Source organism: Primulina tabacum, chromosome 3 (assembly GCF_025594145.1).
Source record: "Primulina tabacum isolate GXHZ01 chromosome 3, ASM2559414v2, whole genome shotgun sequence".
In the NCBI taxonomy this organism is placed as follows: Eukaryota; Viridiplantae; Streptophyta; class Magnoliopsida; order Lamiales; family Gesneriaceae; genus Primulina; species Primulina tabacum.
The window spans coordinates 18,500,877-18,522,126 of record NC_134552.1 but is presented as its reverse complement, the minus strand read 5'-3'; the positions used below and the strand labels follow the sequence as shown (position 1 = coordinate 18,522,126).

The 21,250-nt window shown below is 38.7% G+C and overlaps 1 protein-coding gene and 1 non-coding gene across 9 annotated transcripts; both read left to right on the top strand.

Annotated features, from left to right (window-relative positions):
• Nucleotides 1-487: 487 nt before the first annotated feature.
• LOC142540931 (uncharacterized) lies at nucleotides 488-21,243 on the top strand. 8 transcript variants are annotated; one of them, XM_075647404.1, is made up of 16 exons: nucleotides 488-770; nucleotides 923-1,055; nucleotides 2,451-2,605; nucleotides 2,791-2,881; nucleotides 3,050-3,134; nucleotides 3,436-3,520; nucleotides 4,049-4,115; nucleotides 6,067-6,136; nucleotides 6,331-6,373; nucleotides 6,470-6,716; nucleotides 6,806-7,011; nucleotides 7,117-7,191; nucleotides 19,627-19,696; nucleotides 19,823-19,903; nucleotides 20,389-20,468; nucleotides 20,794-21,242. In XM_075647404.1, exons 3-16 carry the CDS (start codon nucleotides 2,460-2,462, stop codon nucleotides 20,870-20,872), a joined length of 1,425 nt encoding a protein of 474 aa, XP_075503519.1. In that variant the 5' UTR covers nucleotides 488-770; nucleotides 923-1,055; nucleotides 2,451-2,459; the 3' UTR covers nucleotides 20,873-21,242. The 8 variants fall into 8 exon arrangements, with proteins under 8 accessions (XP_075503519.1, XP_075503523.1, XP_075503517.1 ...); XM_075647408.1 differs by having other exon boundaries at nucleotides 2,451-2,575; nucleotides 20,794-21,238; XM_075647402.1 differs by lacking the exon at nucleotides 923-1,055.
• On the top strand, nucleotides 17,167-17,272 carry LOC142541214 (small nucleolar RNA R71). Its single transcript, XR_012819280.1, has one exon. It is a non-coding gene; the product is annotated as a small nucleolar RNA R71 (small nucleolar RNA).
• Nucleotides 21,244-21,250: the final 7 nt, after the last annotated feature.

The following is a 21,250-nucleotide window of genomic DNA, read 5'->3' as shown; positions in this document are numbered from 1 at the left end:
TATCAAACTAAGGCAAAAACTTGTATGAGAAGGTCTCACGGGTCGTATTTTGTGAGATGAATATCTTATTTGAGTCATCCATGAAAAAATATTACTTTTTAAGCTTAGAGTATTACTTTTTATTGTGAATATCGATAAGATTGACCCGTCTCATAGATAAATATTCGTGAGACCGTCTCACAAGAGACCTACTCACTAACTAATTACGTGATTTTATTAAACTATTCTTTATATTTTATTTCATTCTTAACATTTTATCTAAAAATTGATAACTTTTATTTTAAATCAAAAAATTACTTAATTTTTTTTTTATTGTTTTACGAAACAAACACATCGTATATGTCTACGATAGGATAGGTTAATAGATATAACATGTGCATATGGGATCACAGATAATGATCTTTCATTCTTTCTAAAATTATATATTTCTTTTCATTCAGAAAATAAATTATATTTATTTATGATATTTGAGACCAAACAGGTCCTAAGTACATCCATAAAACAGAGGGGACTGTAGTTACTCTCTACGTCTACACCAATCCACTTTTTTTCTCTGCCATGGAAGAAGGTGGCTGAAAACCCTAAGCTTGGTCAATCTCTCTCTCTCTATCTCTGCATGCGCTAACTACTCACAAAGAGGAAGGAAAAGGTCAAATCTGCAACAATTGGAAGCCCCATCTGGAATTAGTATCTCACTATTTCTCTGTAATCGATAGGAGGCTCCGTTTCCGGCAGAGACTGAAGTTTTGGCTAGCTCTTGTTTTTGTAAGGTAATATTTAAACATTTATTTGTCCGTTTTCTTGAGAGAATCGGGAAGGAGAGAGGTTTTCATGTTCCAAATAACGGAAATTTCAAATTAAATAAAGAGTTTTTTTTTACATATCGTATAGTGGATGGGTCAATTTGTAATTTTTATTGCAGTGCTGTAGTCCTAAAGTACCAATATCAAAGAAATGTATTGCTTTGAACTGACTGGGATGAATTTCTAGAGATTTTTTGTTGTTGGTGGTGGTGGATCAATTTGTAATCTTTATTGCAGTGCTGTAGTCCTAAGGTACCGTTGATACTCAAAGAAATATATGCGTGAACTGATTGGGATGAATTACGCGCTGTTTGTTGTGTGTAGGAGTGTGTGGCTTAAAAACTGGATTAATTTCAGATTTCCTCTCAAGTATGAGTATGCCCAGCTAACCTCAGAGTGATGATCACATCATTTTTCATCTACATCTTTTTATCCTTCGAATAAGTGATTAAGTAACTTAACATTCTTTAAATAATTTATATGGAATTACTTTTAATGTTCGAATATAAAACTAAGTGTTAAGTTGATTTTGTAAATGTGCTTGCTTTCATTTTAATTTATCATGTTTTATTTATTAATAATTGTTACGTATAACTAGGCACTATGGCATCCCTCGTGGGTATGGGTTACATGACACTTGCAGATTGACCACATTCCCAATTATGTTTCCATGAGACAATATCTCCTATTGGAAAGTATAATTTGTTCTTTCTATCTTTATTTAAATAATACTTAATAGTCCCGGTATTCATCTCTTAAACTTATCAGAAAGTATGCAGGCTGAGTTGTTGTGGGCTCTCCTTATGCTTTGATTCATGAGTACATGTCTCAAAAATTGTAACAGGAGTTTAAGTCATGCGGACTTAGTGACGATTTGAAATGAACAACAGATATAAATGGAGTTAAGAGTAGCATCATTGTATGAAGTAGTAATGTCATCAACAAATGATAAAGTGAAGAAAATCACCAGGTCTCTTATTTCTGGATAGAAATCTCTTGTTCAGCTGAAAGGATATGTGGAGACTTGAGAGCTTATGTGCTCATGTGGATCACTTGCACAAAACGTAGTCATGTTGTCTAATAAACTCTTAGTTTCTGGTAGGGCATATAGCTGCGTTATATTTTTCTATTCATTGGGCTGCAAAGCATCTCAAGTGCCTGAAAACTCACACACTGTTCTAAAAACTGGAGATAGGAAAGAAGTGCCGATATTTGGGAAGGAAAGAAATTTCCTACTTCATCCAATTTCATCCCTTTCATTAGTTAAAGATGATTATTCTGGAATTTGTCTGAAATTATAATTTGCGTGACTTAATAATGCTTCTCTATGCCTTGGTAATCTAAAACATACTCTTGTGAGATATTCTTGATAGATATATACAAGTGTAATGATGTAGACACGATTGTTCATTTTCTTGTGCTGTGAAGCTCACAACTTTCATCACATAGTACAGCTCCTCTATGCCGTCGTGCTATGAGAAACAAACTCTTATGAAACACTCTTTATTGATATATTTCAGTACAACGATATATACATATGATTATTCCTTCTCTTTTTCCTTTTAATTTTGCTTTTATTTTCATGAAAATCTCCCTCTTTCTCATGAGTTCCTGGTGCGTAACAATTGAAGGGCGTAACAATTGCAGGGGTTAGAAATGAGCTGGAGAAGAGTAGGAAAGTCACTGCAGCAAGTGGCCGCACACACATTACTTTTCAGTTTCACTCTTTTGCTAGTTCTGAAGCTTGATCTCATAGTTACCTGCTCTTGGTGGTCTGGTTTCTTTTTCCACTTCTTCTTCACGTACTTATTCCTTTATTGTATCATTAGAGTATCTATCTGCAACTATTCTCACCATTGGATCTAGCTAAACTCTGCTATTGTCTTCATCTATATGTGATATAACCTAACTTTCTGCATAATTTTACCCAAGCAGATAAAACATGAACCTTCAAAGAGACCCCTCATGTTTGGGCATTTCTGTGCAGGGTGATCTTTTTTCCACTTTGGCTATTTCATGCAGTTGTTGCTCGAGGGAGATTCTCTCTACCTGCCCCATCTGTTCCTCATGGTCGCCATGTATGACGATACATCAAATGAGATTTTTAGGAATGTATTTATGATATCATACAGCTTTGTTAGATTGGCAGAGGTTGCGTCTTTTCTGCAATATTAACTAAAAATTATGATGAATTTAAATTCTGTTTTTTTCTTCTAATTAAGTTTTGTTTTGAAACTTGTGAATAGTGGGCCCCATGCCATGCGGTGGTTGCTGTGCCACTACTCGTCGCTTTCGAACTGCTTCTTTGTATATATCTCGAGAGTACAAATGGTAAGGAAGCAAAACCTCTAATGAATTTTAGCATGTTCTTAGTCTTAATTATAAATTGATTATCTCCATCCTTTTAATATGCAACCTCTAATGAATTTTAGCACGCTCAGTCTTACTAATAAATTGATTATATCTATCCTTTTAATATGCAATTGTGTTAATTTTCATGAAAGCAAAAGGAAGATTTGTGCACATGCCTCTAATCCGCTCAGCCCTCTTTGTCACAAATCTGAGACAATGATCTAATAATTTCTTTAGCAGTTGTTAATGTTTTTAGTATTAACTTGTTTCCTTGGTGCAGTTAATGGTTTAGCTGCTGTGAATCTGAAAATCGTCTTTCTTCCTTTGTTGGCCTTTGAAGTTATTGTCCTTGTCGACAATTTTAGGTACAACTTTAACTTGAGGGCTCTAGGATTTCAGGCTGTTCCCTGGTTAAAACAAAAAACATATTTTGGGATATATAACAATAATTTGATTTATGTGCCATAATTTCCTTAATATGCCAGGCAAAGTATAGTTGAGCTGGAGCCTGGAAACAATTATCTGAAAGAAAGAGCACTAATTAGATTCATGCGCTGTGATTTTAATTTTTCATCAATATGGTAGATAAAGCATGTGGGAGCTGGAACAGATTATTTTGAATAAAGTTTTAAGGGGAATACAAATTTTATTTACTTTATTTTATTGAACATTATAAATGTATGAATACAAGGGTTAAAAAAATTGCGTTTCTAATTATTTTAGGTGGATTCTGTTCCTATCTTGTGTCTATAGTAAATGATCCTTGTCTAGGAAGTTTTGCCATAAAATTGACAAAGAATACCATATTTTTTGACACATGATCATAATTCATTTAGAATTATCATTGGTATTAGAAGTTTACTTTTTTTTTCCCTTTTGCATTGATGATACAGAATGTGCAAGGCTTTATCTGGAGATGATGAAAACATGAGTGATGAGGCAATATGGGAGACACTTCCTGTGAGTTTATTGCTCTTAGTCGAACAGTTGCATTCTTTGTTCCTTTTAAACATTCCTGCTAATCAATAGTTGACCTGTTGCTTCTATGCATCTTTTTTGCAGTCTGTGAGTAAATATAGCCATCGAATGGGTTAACTAATAAAACAAATTTATTTTTCCCTTAAATAGTGTGAAGAAAGTGACTAAGTTGTTAGTACATGATTTAAGATTATGCCGCTGTCGTTGCATGCCTGTGCTCATCTTTTCAGAGTGGTCCATTGTGGGTAAATCATCAAAATTAACTGATAACATACTTCTCTGCCTTAGAGAAGGGTAAACAAATTTCTTAATAGATGCTTTTGTCAAATAGTAAGATATGCATTGGACTCTTGTTAGGGGTGTCAATCGGGTCGGTGGGTCGGGTTTCGGGTCAACCCGCACAATTTTTTTTTTCAACCCGAACCCAAGCAACTCGAAAACCCCCAACCCGAACACGAACCCGTCTAACCCGACTCAACCTGTCTAACCCGCCAAACCCGAATTTTATTATTTTTTTAAAAAAAATTAATGCAAAAAATTCGAAAAAATAAAAAATAATAATATTTTAATTTAAACACATAATAACAAAATTTTTCGATTTAAATTTGAAAGTTTAATTGTAGAAAATTAAAAGTATATTTACTAAATCAAATAAACAATTGTTAAAAAAATAAAAAATATACAAAATAAATATTAAATGATGAAAATTCATCATATAAATATACAATAAATTTTGTTCAAACATACAATATATAAAAATACAGGTAATATTTAAAAAAAAAAATTCTGGTCAACCCGCGACCCAACCCGACCCCACCCGAAACCTGTCTAACCTGGCACTAACACGAACCCACCCAACCCGAACCCGACTCGAACCCGAAAAACCCCAACCCGAACCTGATTTTTTTCGTGTTGGGTTGTGTCGGGTTGACGGGTCGTGTTGCATTTTGCCACCCCTAACTCTTGTCATGTCAACAAATATTCCCTAGGAAGGAGTAAGGTTTGTACCTCTATAGTTTTCCCTACTTTCTCATCACCCGTAACAGATAATTGAGATTCCACCTGGGAACTCTATATGCTGCAAAAAAAGAGCATTCTGTATAACCGTCTCAGATTGATTGTCTTATACTTTTGAGTTGAGTTATTGCATCCACATGCTTATCTGTTATGCTTTAAAGATTGTCCACTTGGTGAAAAAATTTTGTTACTTTGTTGGTTTTTGCGGAGTAAAATATTACTCGTGTAACAAAACGTTTGTATCTAGTGGAGTACTATAAAAAAGTAGTATCACACACCGTATGGAGGCGTGCATGTTATGCATGCTTTTCCAGAAGTTTGAGCACCTACTATGTGCCTTGATGTGGATTTCAAATCAAGCGGGAGAGGGAAAGGTTGGTTGTTTTCAAGTTATGTCTAAAGAACTGATGAGCACCAGTTACTGGTGGAGTTGTATGTCCAATTTCATAATACTCACATGGATTGCGAGGACTGCCTCAGGTGGCACAGTGGATGTTTGGAATAAGTTCTTTAGGACAGATGGAGAGTTATGATTTGCTTTTGGTGCTTTGTTCAAATGAGTATGTTAGGAATAAAAAGAGATGAGACCGTAAGACCCCCAAATTGTCCATTTCTAGAGGATTGGAAACATGGGTTGTTTGTAAACATTACGAAGTACCATGAACAAAAGGAGGGCTTTACCTTTTGCACTTCTTTCGTGGTGCTGATGTTGGTCGCACTTTATTTGTCGTCGTTTCTCTAGTTTAAGTCTTGTTGTCATTTCCTCTTTTGACTTTTATTTCTGCTAAACAGTTCATGAATTTAGGTCTCTTGCAGGATCTGTTCGTTTTTCTTCTTTTATGTATCATGCTTATATTTGTGTTCAGTTTACCAAGGACTTGAGGATTTATTACTAATGACAATTTACTATGGTTAGCACTTCTGGGTCGCAATCTCAATGGTTTTCTTTATTGCGGCAACTGTGTTCACTCTCCTGAAGCTGAGTGGTAAAGAACTCTCTCTTTCCTCCTCTCAGGTTTTGTCTGAGTTATACAAGTCTCTGGTAGGATCTCAAAAAGAGAGAATGTTGATTGCTCTGAGTTCTTTATCAAGTTAAACTTGCTTTTGCTCTGCATGCGTGCCATAATATTTTTTCCTGGGTTATGATTTTTGTTTTTTAAAAAATATTTATACATTGCAGGTGATGTCCCTTTTGGCTGGTGGGATTTGTTCATTAATTATGGGTACCTTTTCCATTTAAAAACTTTTTCTCCTCCATAATTCTTTTTGTCTGTCATTGTTTTACATGCGTGAGAGCTGGCTTATTTGTATTTCTACAGGATCGCAGAATGCTTTGCGTTTCTTGTCTGTAACAAATGGTCTAATCCAGTAATTCATAGAAGTTTTCAAACTAGAGAGGAAAGCTCGTCTTCTACTGGTATTAGATACCTTGATTGGAACAGTGGCTTGATGATCTCCTCTGAGGATCATTCAACGGATAGAATCTGCAGTCTGCAAGTCATTGGTGGCCATATCATGAAAATTCCTATTGTTGGTTTTCAAGTCCTCCTTTGCATGTGGCTTGAGGTATTGATTATTGCTTATGCAGACTGTAATTGGAGCAGTTGTAATGCTTGAGATTTTTTTCAACTAAATGACCAGGGGCTTTGAATTAGGGAACCCCACCCAGTGCTAGAAATGTTCCACTTCCAGTTCTCTTCTCTCCTATTTTGCTAGTGCAAGGTGCTGGAGTTTTATTTGCTACATCTAGACTGGTGGAAAAAGTTGTTCTTTTATTACGAAGTGAAGCTGGCAGGGGATTGTATTTTATGTACTCTGCAAGAGTTCGTGACTGCTTTGGTTTCCTGCACCATGGCTCCAGGTAGTGTATATAGACATACTATTTGATGATAGGTTGTTTTAGATTAAAAATCATCTGGGGATGTTTCTTGTGGCAACTAAATTTAGTGTGCATTTTGATCTTCAGGCTGCTTGGTTGGTGGTCCATTGATCAAACAAGAAGAGAAGAACGGGTCCGGCTTTTCCATGATGGCATCTCAGGGTAATACTTTTGCCTTGACCATCCATCTTGCGTACAGGATCAGCTAAAAATTTGCACACACTAAATGCATTCACTTCTGTGAGTAACAATCAACTTACTATAGCATCCATCCTTGATCAAACTGTTAGGAATTGTGGTCCTGGTTTAAATAACTGAAACCAATAAAAGTTGGCGAAAAATAAACACAAGAATACACAAGATTTATAGTGGTTCACTCTCTCGATGTGAGAGCTACGTCTATTTGCAGCCGGTGCTGCAAATTTCCAATGTAATGAAACCAATAATATAAAGAGAATTTTACAAGACATGTCTGAGCTCATAACTATTTTCTTGTGACCCATACATACAAGTCATATTAGGGTTACAAATGTATGTGCCAGTTTTCATAAATTTCCTTAAATTAACAGTTAGACTCCATATATTCACAATATGAGTACCTCAAAAATGATATTTTGTATTATATTCTGCGAAATTTGTTGGACCATAGTAATTTGTTGAGAAATGACATCTTCGTGGACGAGCAGGAATGTAAAAAGGTTCAGATACATGTAGGCATTTAACATTTTTTAATAATTAGTAATATGCTAATTATGTTACTAAAAATTGTACCGCTTCTGTGGTTGCAGATCGAGCAAAACTTGCACTGTGGAATCCTTAATAAAAATATGATTTTGTATGCTCGAAAATTAATCGCAAGTGCACGATGTCAAGTAATAGTATAATGCATGCGAGTACGAGTATCGTTCCATTGAAGACTGTATTTTGCAATTATTATTTTCAGTTATCAAATCTTTAGCAACGAAATTTGAATGGTTGTTTATGACTACTAAAATTAAATTAAATGCTAAAATATAAACTCTAAACCACTTAAATAGATTTCGATGAGAAATGGATTTGTTGGGAATTTCAGTTTACCTATCCCTCGTTAATTAATTAATTCGTTCGATAATGATGTATGCTTCCGACAGGATTTCCTATCCAATTGAACACGCCCTCTCGAGTTATGCCAAATTAATTCCACTCAGTGAAGTAAATAAATGTCTTATATTATTTATCAAGAGTGAATCGCATATCGATCTATGAAATCCCCTAGTTTTCGCCCGACCGAACTATGATTATCGGCGCGTATCCAATTTCACATGTCTATGTAAATTGTAGATTCACGGACTATTCTACTCGTTCTTATCACAAGCTATTCTCTCGAATTCAATCGCAATATAAGATTATTATTAAAGTTAGCTATACTTTAATAATTATAATGAAAACAGTAGCATAATCAAAAATAAACCAACAATTGAAATACGAATTAACTAAATCAGTTTCGAGGTAGGATCTCCTTAAATCCCAACAAATATTGTAAATTAGCTACAAGATGTCATGATTGAAATAAGCAAAACAACGTTTAAATAAGAGAAAATAAACTCGAAATACTAGACGTAACGAAATCTGCGAAGAACGATGCCCGGAAATATCTAATCTTCAACTTCAAGCAATTGCACCAAGCTTTTCTCCTTCTCTAGACTCCTTGGCTGCTGAATAATGTCAGAATTTTCGTCCAAAAATCCCTTCCATATCATCTCCCATTTAGAATTAAGGGAAGAAATCGGCCAAAATTTTTTTTTCCAAAATTAGGTGGCTCTCGGGCGGTAGAATATTATCGATCGAGCGCCAAACCCTCTGTAATCTTGCTTGGGAAGTGCGGCACTCGCGCTCGGGCGCCATGCTCTCTGGAATTTAGTTCCTCGAATCACTTCTCGCGCCCGAGCGGTAAAATTCTACCGCTCGGGCGCCAGCCTTTCTGCCCATTGTTTTCTTGGCTTGCACCTTTTGCTCCGATTTCAGTTTTCCGGTCATCTTACCTGCAAATTCATCACGCACAAGTGAGACATGATCTTATTCATACGCTTACTCCTAAAACGAACAAAATGTAAATGAAATATACGCATGCACAATGCAAACACACACAAAACTAATGCAATAAAACAAGTAAAAACCACACCTATCAACCCCCACATACTAACCTTTTGCTTGCCCTCAAGCAAAATAGGTTACATACCACAACAAAAACGTGAACCAAGCCACGAAGTGAAAGTACTAAAAACAACTAAACTAATGGCGAAACAGCGAACTGACATCTCATGCCCCAGCGGGTTTTTGAACTACATCCAATTAGTCAACTCACAACATCTATTAACACCCCCTTTCAAAGAATCTTATAGCATTTTGATTTGACCAGAAAATATGGTCGTGTGTGTGTGCTGTGGGTTTCACCAGCTCGTGCTTCAGTTTCATTCGCGAATCATGCAAGTCACCAAATCAACAATTCAACGCAAGTTTCTCTATCCTGAGTTCTGTTTCTATTCGTGACCAACAAGTAAACAGAAAGCGGCAGAATTTCATAGTTGTACAACAAGAATTAGGGAGTCAATATCCATAAATGTTTCAAACGGTTCAAAAAGATGGGGAGTACACTGATCATTTTCATCATGCACTTGTCAACATTTTTAGCTGACATTCCTCAACGCCTTACATCTTCATCTTTTTAGCCTCGGGATAGGATTTCATCCCTTTTTGCTCCCCCACACCTTACATCCCCTTTTTTCCTTCACATTCTAATTCTCTTTTTTTTTAGTGCATAATTTTTTCATGTATACTCCCTGGGCTTTGAATATAAGGTATGTTCATTTATCTGGCCTAGAGGCGACTTTTGAGGTTCGATGTACGATTGGGACGAAGATTATTCCAGGTGGATTAAAGTTTTCTACTCGAGTGTATGCCACTGGTCAGTCATGACTGTCAACAGAAATTCATTCAAGTTCTACTCGCATCTCATGTTTTTCTAGTTTCCCATAGATTTTTAAACTCAACTGTCATTTACACTACTACCAAAACCCATTATGTGTGCATATGCAAACTTTCAATTCACCGGGGGATTCATAATGAGTGACAAGACTAAGCAACATGCAGTTCATTGAACCCAAAATCGTCATTGGCTACCAACTCACTTGTTTCACCATCAACTGACACACATGCAAGACACAAACTAAATGACCCCCTCATACTAAGAGTGTGCAATGTCCCCATTGCACAAAGAAAAAAACTGAAACATATAAACGAACATATGAATGCAGAACATAGGCACAAATACAAAATAAATGACGGAATGAAACAACAATAAGAACCAAAACCAGAATGCAGTAGAAAATTAATAAAATAAAAGAAGGGGAAACAGAGAACTCCTCTGATCACGGCTCATCCTCATCATTCTCTGGCGGTGGCACTCCCGGAGCATCCCCCTGCTGCTGATAGTCATACTGAAAATGGAACGGGGGAATGAATGGCGGAGGTGGTGGTATGGTCCCTGGGTCAACGCCCCCGTGCTCAAGCATAGTGCGCATCATGGATTCAACGTAAGCAAAATGGTCATTGACGTTCGAGTTGACCTGATCCTGATGCGCCATGAAGGCGAGGGTTTCATCCATTTTGTCATTTTGGGTTCGCCTGCGGGGCTGTGGCGGACGGCTACGTGAGGCTGCTGTGCTCGATCCACCGACATCTCTCTCGCGAGTGGGGAAGTCTATTTGTCGTTTAGCGCTCTTCCGCTGTAAGTCCTCCACACAAATGGGTTTCACCGGTTGCAGCCATTCCTCATCATCCCGAAAAACAACCCCTGCCCTTGCACACAACTCCGAGATGATGGTGGGGAAGAAGAGACCGACATGACTGTTGTGAGCACTCATTATGATCTGAGAATTTATAAGTTTGCCCACATTGATGTTGTACCCTTCGGTCAATGCAAACAGTAGCATCGCCCGCTCTTTTTGCACCTCGCTCTTATGCGAGACCGGCATCATCCTTCGGGCCACAAATAGATACCATAGGGCAATTTCGGCTTTCAAATACTTTTCGTCAAAACAGTTTGGCGGTCCGCCCAACGGTTTCCACATCGCGCCCGGATGGCACAACGCTTCGAGTATCATATCATAATTGGGGTCGGCTACCAATGCCTCAAATCGAGAGTCATCAACTTCAGCCGTCTCTAATAGTGCGTTAATTGTAACAGAGTCACACGGTACAAGTCGACCTCTAACAAAAACCTTACCATCCTTCCCTTCCGTCGCATTGGCATAGAATTCCCGAACCACTGAGACCACTGCCGCCGTAGGTTGATTTCCAAATTGTTCCAATTCACGCCTCTCCAACTCCACAAGAGGATCTAAATATCTAACTTCCATTTGCCTACGGAATCCCATCTCGGCAATTGGGTTTCTATGAATCTTAGCGTGATCATATCGAGCTCTAGCCGCCTCACTCACAAAACGATGTCTATCAAATGACGAAGATGAAGAGGAAGAGCCGGGATTACCTTTTTGTTTCTTGGGTGCCAGGGTGGTAGATGATGGAGATGGTGACCGGAGGGAAGAAGATGACCGGAGAGCGGGAGATGCTTGATTCTTACGGATGAGGGTGAGCCACGGTGCTTGATTCTTGATTTTGGGAGTGAATTTTGCTTGCAAAAAAACAAGAGTGAGTGGAAGTGAGAATTAGGGATTGAGGGAAGACATTTGCAAAATGAGAAAGGGGAAAAGGGAGGCCGATTTTATGTCCAGGCGCGCTCGAGCAGTACAAAATTACCGCTCGAGCGCCGACCTCTCTGGAAATTTTATCCCGTCAGAGGCTTTTCGCGCTCGAGCGGTAAATGTTTACCGCTCGGTCGCGAACCTTCGCCCAATTTTTTTTTTAAATAATAATTAAAACTAGAGATAAAAACAAAAAAAAAACAAACTAACAAACAATTAAGTAACTTAGTAGATGAATTAAAATAATAAAGTCGAATTAAGTAGAAGATAAGGGAAAGAGATGTAGTTCTCAATTTATAGTCGAGAGCTTGACCTGTCGGTCAATGTCAGTTCGGACTGTCTTGGAACCGGGTGATTCCAAGTTGTGGCTCAACTGTGCCACCCATGTAGTGCTTCAGTCGCTGGGCATTGACCGTAAATGTCCCATCCTTTCCATCTTGCAATTCTACAGCTCCCGATGGGTAAACTTTAGAAATCATTAATGGACCAGCCCGGGAAACAGTCGTAACCGGGAGTTGTAGAGTAAGACATTTTCGCCTTCTTTGAATTCCCTTTCGATGATTCGCCTGTCATGAGCCCTCTTTGTCTTTTCCTTGTATGACAGTGCGAGATCATATGCCAGGATTCCGGAATTCCTCCAACTGATCCAATTGAAGCAGACGTCGTTCATCTGCATCAGTAAAGTTAAAGTTTAGGGCTTTTGTTGCCCAATATGCCCGATGCTCTAACTATACAGGTAGATGACATACTTTACCAAACAATAACCTATATGGTGTAGTGTGCCTATAGGTGTTTTGAAAGCAGTCCTATATGCTCAAAGAGCATCATCTAACCTCACAGACCAGCCTTTCCAACTGACACCTACCACTTTTCCCAAATTCGCTTGATCTGTCGGTTCGACACTTCCACTTGATCACTCGTCTGGGAGTGATAGGGGGTATAGATCTTATGTGTGACACCGTATTTGCTCAAAAGTTTTTCAAAGAGTTTGTTCCAAAAATGGGTGCCACCATCACTAATGATTGCTCGTGATGTCCCAACCTGTTAAAAATATTTTTCTTTAGAAATTTCAGGACCATTTTACGGGATTCCGTAGGCAAATGGAAGATAGATATTTAGATCCTCTTGTGGAGTTGGAGAGGCGTGGATGGGAACAATTTGGAAATCAACCTACGGCGGCAGTGGTCTCAGTGGTTCGGGAATTCTATGCCAATGCAGCGGAAGGGAAGGATGGTAAGGTTTTTGTTAGAGGTCGATTTGTACCGTGTGACTCTGTTACAATTAACGCACTATTAGAGACGGCTGAAGTTGATGACTCTCGATTTGAGGCATTGGTAGCCGACCCCAATTATGATATGATACTCGCAGCGCTGTGCCATCTGGGCGCGATGTGGAAACCGTTGGGCAGACCTCCAAGCTGTTTTGACGAGAAGTATTTGAAAGCCGGAATTGCCTTATGATATCTATTTGTGGCCCGAAGGATGATGCCGATCTCGCATAAGAGCGAGGTGCAAAAAGAGCGGGTGATGCTACTGTTTGCATCGACCGAAGGGTACAACATCAATGTGGGCAAACTTATGAATTCTCAGATCATAATGAGTGCTCACAACAGCCATGTCTGTCTCTTCTTCCCCACCATCATCTCGGAGTTGTGTGCAAGGGCAGGGGTTGTTTTTCGGGATGATGAGGAATGGCTGCAACCGGTGAAACCCATTTATGTGGAAGACTTACAGCGGAAGAGCGCTAAACGACAAATAGACTTCCCCACTCGCGAGAGAGATGTCGGTGGATCGAGCACAGCAGCCTCACGTAGCCGGCCGCAGCCCCGCAGGCGAACCCAAAATGACAAAATGGTTCGGATCAGGTCAACTCGAACGTCAATGACCATTTTGCTTACGTTGAATCCATGATGCGCACTATGCTCGAGCACGGGGGCGTTGACCCAGGGACCATACCACCACCTCCGCCATTCATTCCCCCGTTCCATTTTCAGTATGACTATTAGCAGCAGGGGATGCTCCGGGAGTGCCACCGCCAGAGAATGACGAGGATGAGCCGTGATCAGAGGAGTTCACTGTTTCCCCTTCTTTTATTTTTTTAATTTTCTACTGCATTCTGGTTTTGGTTCTTATTGTTGTTTCATTCCGTCATTTATTTTGCATTTGTGCCTATGTTCTGCATTCATATGTTCGTTTATATGTTTCAGTTTTTTTCTTTGTGCAATGGGGACATTGCACACTCTTAGTATGAGGGGGTCATTTAGTTTGTGTCTTGCATGTGTGTCAGTTGATGATGAAACAAGTGAGTTGGTAGCTAATGACGATTTTGGGTTAAATGAACTGTATGTTGCTTAGTCTTGTCACTCATTATGAATCCCCCGGTGAATTGAAAGTTTGTATATGCACACATAGTGGGTTTTGGTAGTAGTGTAAATGACAGTTGAGTTTAAAAATCTGTGGGGAAACTAGAAAAACATGAGATGCGAGTAGAACTTGAATGAATTATTGTTGACAGTCGTGACTGACCTGTGGCATACACTCGAGTAGAAACTTTAATCCACCTGGAATAATATTCGTCCCAATCGTGCATCGAACCTCAAAAGTCGCCTCTAGGCCAGATAAATGAACATATCTTATATTCAAAGCCCAGGGAGTATACATGTAAAAATTATGCACTATAAAAAAAAAGAGAATTAGAATGTGAAAGAAAAAAAGGGATGTAAAGTGTGGGGGAGCCAAAAAGGGATGAAATCCTATCCCGAGGCTAAAAAGATGGAGATGTAAGGCGTTGAGGAATGTCAGCTAAAAATGCAGACAAGTGTATAATGAAAATGAATAATGTACTCCTATCTTTTTGAACTGTTTGAAACATTTATGGATATTGACTCCCTAATTCTTGTTGTACAACTATGAAATTCTGCCGCTTTGTGTTTACTTGTTGGTCACGAATAGAAACAGAACTCAGGATAGAGAAACTTGCGTTGAATTGTTGATTTGATGACTTGCATGATTCGCGAATGAAACTATCTGAAGCACGAGCTCGTGAAACCCACAGCACACACACACGGCCACATTTTCTGGTCAAATCAAAATGCTATAAGATGCTTTGAAAGGGGGTGTTAATAGATGTTGTGAGTTGACTAATTGGATGTAGTTCAAAAACCCGCTGAGGCATGAGATGTCAGTTTGCTGTTTCGCCATCAGTTTAGTTGTTTTTAGTACTTTCACTTTGTGGTTTGGTTCACGTTTTGGTTGTGGGAATAAGTTCATTCTTTTCATTAGTGATCACCGTAATCCTACCTTTCTTAGGCACACATTGAACAGGACTTACCCATGCACTATCTGAAATAGGATAGATAATACCTGCATCGAGAAGCTTAATAGTTTCAGCCTTCACTATCTCTTGCATCTTTGGATTGAGTCGTCTTTGAGGTTGCACGAGGGGTGAGTACTTTTCTTCCATCAAGATTTTGTGCATGCAGATTGATGGACTTATTCCCTTGATGTCTGTCACCTTCCAGGCAAATGCCTTTTTGTGTGCTTTGAGAACTTGCAACAATTTTTCCTCCATGGCATCTAGTCAAAGCTGCAGAAATAATGACAGGTAAAGTGTTATTCTCACCTAGATATTCGTACTTTAGGTGCGGAGGCAGTGGCTTGAGCTCAAGCGTCGGTGGTTCCTCGATGCTTGACTTTGGAGGGGTCAAATCTTTTCGCTCTCCCAAATCCTCCAGTATCATCCTCATTGACTTTTTCCATGGATGATTGGCATTAAAGTATGCCACTATTTCAGCTTTCTCTTCGTCCAAGTCATCCTCCTTCAATTCAGTTGTGAGGGTGGCTTCCAATGGGTCCTTCATAGAATCCTGAACAAAATTACATACATTTGAATCCACATCATCAATTCTAAAACAGTCATTCGTGTGCAGTGTGTGCTTAAGAGCATTAAAAACGTCAAAAGTAATTTCTTCTTCGTCCCACTCTCAATCTCAACTTCCTTTCTTGAACATTAATCAGGGCCTTGCCAGTCTCAAGGAATGGTCTCCCCAGAATCAAGGGCATCTCCATGTCTTTCTCCATATCAAGTACTACAAAATCTGCAGGAAATATGAATTTGTCCACCTTTACTAGGACGTCCTCTACGACTCCTCGCGGATATTTGACAGATCTGTCTGCTAGTTGCAAGGACATCCTTGTTGGCTTAGGTTCTCCTAATCCGAGTTTCCTAGATACAGATAAAGGCATAAGATTAATACTCGCACCAAGATCACACAAAGCTTTATGAAAAAGAATACCACCAATAACGCAAGGAATATAAAAACTCCCTGGATCCTTAAGTTTCGGTGGGATCTTGTTTTGCACCCGTCATGTGATCCTCAAATTTTTAGCTTGGCATTTGCATCAGAGCATCAGCAAAGGGAATATTGATGTGCAATTGCTTGAATATTTCTAAGAACTTACCGAATTGCGCATCTAATTTCGCCTTTTTTAATGCTGCAGGAAAAGGTAGAGGGATAACAATTTTATATTGTGCAGTGGGTGATGGTGTAGAGTTATAAGACTTACCTTTTGATGATTCAGTCTGTTCATCCAATACTTGATTTTTTCTGTCCCTCTAGACTCTAAAATTTTTCCACTCTTCAACTCGATGGCCTTCACTTGCTCTTTTGGATTGATCTCTGTGTTACTTGGCAAGGTGCTCGGGTCTCTACTTGCTATCATCTTAGCTAACTGTCCAATCTGATTCTCTAGCCCCTTTATCGATGCATCTTGATTTTGGAGTCTAGTTTCGGTAGATGAGATGAACTTAGACATCATCTGCTCCAAATTGGACTTTTCTTCTCTAGGAGGGTCAAGATCTGTACATTGGTTGTTTCACATATGGTTGTCCTCCCTGTGGTCGATTCTGACTGTTTTGGCCACCCTATGAGAAGTTGGGATGTTGCCTCCATCCAGGATTGTTTGTGTTCGAATACGGATCATTCCTTGGACGGTTTTGGATTCTCACTTGATTCACTGGTGCCCCTTCTTGCACATAAAAGGGATTGTCATCTTGACACTCTTTCGCAAAGTGTTCACCTCCACACTTATCACAGAATATCTCTTGAAGACGCATAGCCGTGCCACCCATATTCAAGCCGTCCAATTTCCTGTTCAAGACATCAAGTTGTGCAGTAATAGCGGAAAGGTCAGTTACCTGGTGAACTCCTGCACTTCTTCGCTGGTTGTTCCTCTCAGATTGAGGATGATAGCTGCTAGCGGCCATCTCCTCCAATAACTCATATCCTTCCTCAGCAGTTTTTCTCTGTAGGTTTCCACAAGCAGCAGCGTCTATCATAGTACGATTAGGAGTGAGTAAGCCATAGTAAAAGGTTTGAACGACTAACCCAAGTGGCAGTTCGTGATGAGGACATCTTCGCAATAGATCTTTGAAACGCTCACATGCCTCATATAAAGACTCCTGCTCGAATTGAGCAAATATGGTTATGTCTGCCCGCAGCTTCATGGTCTTAGATGGAGGAAAGTATTTAATGAGAAACGCTTTCGCCATGTCCTCCCATGTGGTGATCGAACCTACAGACAAACAATTTAACCATGCTTTAGCTTTGTCACGTAAGGAGAAAGTAAATAAACGCAACCTAACAGCATCATCAGAAACTCCATTAAATTTACAAGTATCGCAAATTTCAAGGAAATCTGCGATGTGCGTGTTTGGGTCATCTACTGCAGATCCTCCAAACTGGATTGTATTCTGAATCATCTGAATTATAGCTGGCTTGATTTCGAAGTGGTTTGCCCGCACAATAGGCCTCACAATGCTGGGGCGTACATCATCCAAAGAAGGCTGGGCATACTCTAGCATTGGTATGCGGCGTGGCATCTCAACATGTCTGTCTTCATGGTGTTTCTCCTCATGTTCGTGCTCGTGCCTCTCCATCAGTTCCTTCAGTCTCTGTTGCTGTCTTCTTCTGCGGAAAGTTCTTTCAATTCAAGGTCTACTCAAGCTCCACGTCAAGTGACTTTGGCATGCACTGGAAAAGATATCTGGAATAGAATATGGAGTGTTAGCTCAAGAAAAATAAAACAATGCTAAAGAAAACAACTAAAATAAAATTGTGAATTAACAGTCCCCGGCAACGGCGCCAAAAACTTGATGGAGCAAAACTTGCACTGTGGAATCCTTAATAAAAATATGATTTTGTATGCTCGAAAATTAATCGCAAGTGCACGATGTCAAGTAATAGTATAATGTACACGAGTACGAGTATTGTCCATTGAAGACCTGTATTTTGCAATTATTATTTTCAGTTATCCAATCTTTAGCAACGAAATTTGAATGGTTGTTTATGACTACTAAAATTAAATAAAAACTCAATGAACAAGTCAAGAATTAAATACTGAAATATAAACTCTAAACCACTTAAATAGATTTCGATGAGAAATGGATTTGTTAGGAATTTCAGTTCACCTTCCCCTCGTTAATTAATTAATTCGTTCGATAGTGATGTATGCTTCTGACATGATTTTCTATTCAATGGAACACGCCCTCTCGAGCTATGCCAAATTAATTCTACTCAGTGAAGTAATTAAATGTCTTTAATTATTTATCCAAAGTGAATCACATATCGATCTATGAAATCCCCTAGTTTTCGCCCGACCAGACTATGACTAACGGCGCGTTTCCAATTTCACATGTCTATGTAAATTGTAGATCCACGGGCTATTCTACTCGTTCTTATCACAAGCTATTCTCTCGAACTCACTCGCAATATAAGATTATTATTAAAGTTAGCTATACTTTAATAATTATAATGAAAACAGTAGCATAATCAAGAATAAACCAACAATTGAAATACGAATTAACTAAATAAGTTAATTCAGTTTCGAGGTAGGATCCCCTTAAATCCCAACAAATATTGTAAATTAGCTACAAGATGTCATGATTGAAATATGCAAAACAACGTTTAAATAAGAGAAAATAAACTCGAAATACTAGACGTGACGAAATCTGCGAAGAACGATGCCCGGAAATATCTAATCTTCAACTTCAAGCAATTGCTCCAAGCTTTTCTCCTTCTCTAGACTCCTTGGCTGCTGAATAATGTCTGAATTTTCGTCCAAAAATCCTTTCCATATCCTCTCCCATTCAGAAATAAGGGAAGAAATCGGCCAAAAAAATCTTTCCAAAATTAAGTGGCGCTCGGGCGGTAGAATATTACCGCTCGAGCGCCAAACCCTCTGTAATCTTGCTTGGGAAGTGCGGCACTCGCGCTCGGGCGGTAAAATATTACCGCCCGAGCGCCATGCTCTCTGGAATTTAGTTCCTCGAATCACCTCTCGCGTCCGAGCGGTAAAATTCTACCGCTCGGGCGCCAGCCTTTCTGCCCATTGTCTTCTTGGCTTGCACCTTTTGCTCCGATTTCAGTTTTCCGGTCATTTTACCTGCAAATTCATCACGCACAGGGGAGACATGATCATATTCATACGCTTACTCTAAAACGAACAAAATGTAAATGAAATATACGCATGCACAATGCAAACACATACAAAACTAATGCAATAAAACACGTAAAAACCACACCTATCAGTTGCATGTCTACGACTTAATAGCTATGAATTTATAGGTTTTGTCGCAGTGACCTGGTATAGTTTCATCAACTTAGTATTATCAGTAAGGTTGTGACATTATGTGAACTGCACTAGTTACTTCGACAGTTGGAACATTTTTATTATGAGTTAATTCTTACACTGCAGTTTCTTCTCTTTTTTTGGTCTGAACAATGCAACGAAGGTGTAACAAAAGGATACTATGGGATGACTTAACATTCTGATTGTTGCTTTTACTGATGAATCAGTTATAACACTTTTTGTGGTTATCCACCTGAGATAGTGAAGAAAATGCCTAAGAAGGATCTCGTGGAGGAGGTATATGTCACCTTTTTTATTACAAATCTTTTGTTTCACGGTCACACTTAGCCAGGGTTTTTCTTATTGGTTTCTATCCTTGAATGTACTGCAAAATGCATCACCGTTTTCGTCGTTTGTTTTTAGGTTTGGAGGCTTCAAGCAGCACTCGGTGAGCAAACTCAAATTACGAAATTCAGCCAGCAGGAGTATGAGAAACTCCAACGTGTAACGATCTCAATCCTTATTTTTGGTTTTGGCACACTTGGTTATCCGTGGTAACTTATATGGTTCTTTAATTATCCTCACCCCAAATCTCTGTGTATTCGGAAGTTTAAATTGTTTGAAGTGTGGCCGAATTTCTGCAAAATAAAAATTAATGAAAGATTACTATATAATGAGGGAGATCTCTTTATATGTTTGATGTGAGCTGCTCTGTGTTATGTACAATGGTCATAGAGCGTCTCATGAAAATCTTGTTGCCATCTAAGTCATGTTTGTGGAAATGATTAATGCTTTTGGTATGTGAACTGATTTATTTTACGCACTCCTCGCGATAGAATATAAAAAATAACGTGAAGGGCAACCATATCATTTCACTTTTAGTGAATATTGCTATTTACAGTAAAAATTTAGTAAAATTTTTAACGGTTCTCAACACAAGTGAATTTTTGTACCACCACCTTAATGGCTTGTCCTAATGCTGCTTCCAGGAAAAAATTACGTGCAGAGTCTGCTTCGAAGGAGAGATCAGTGTTGTACTTCTTCCATGCAGGCATCGCATTTTATGCGGGTAAGCTACGAAGTTGAATATTTTGCAGTATAATCTTAAGCTCCATTTGGATTCTGGAGGATTTGATTTTAAATGTCCATGGATTAAGAATTTGAAATTTATCACTGTGATAAAAAAATTAGCGATATAAACAGCTAAAGAATTTCAAATCCATAGATTTAGAGATTAAACAAACTTGAGTGGATTCATTTAATTGATTTGAAATCCTTTCATTCCAATTCCCTACATCCAAATGCGACTTTAACTGAATCATTCCCGAAAATTTGGTCATCTTATGTGTTTTTTTATTGTATACTAATGTTAAGTTTTCTTTAATTTCATACAGCACTTGTTCAGAGAAATGTAAGAAATGCCCGAGCTGTCGAATTCGCATCGAAGAGCGGTTGCCTGTATATGATGTATAGCCGTTATATATATATATATATATATATCTGACATTATTGGTAAAGGGCAGGAACTTTAAAAGATGCACTGAAGTTGTAAAGCTCCAGTGATGATGGGTTTTGTTGACACAACTAACAGTAGCAAGAGACTGAACTTTGGAGATAGCACTCGACTCGGTTACATAACGCGTACCATGTGTATACACACACACATTAGCTGCCCGAAACAGAATGCAGAACTCGTGTCTTTAAACAAAGGTTAATATGAATGAATGGACACACATAATTTTATAGCAAACAGTACTGCGTTGATGGTGAAGCTGCTTCGAGTACTATTATACTTGATGGCATTGTCTGAGCATGTCGATTTGAGGTCCATTTAAAGAGTATGTCTTTTGT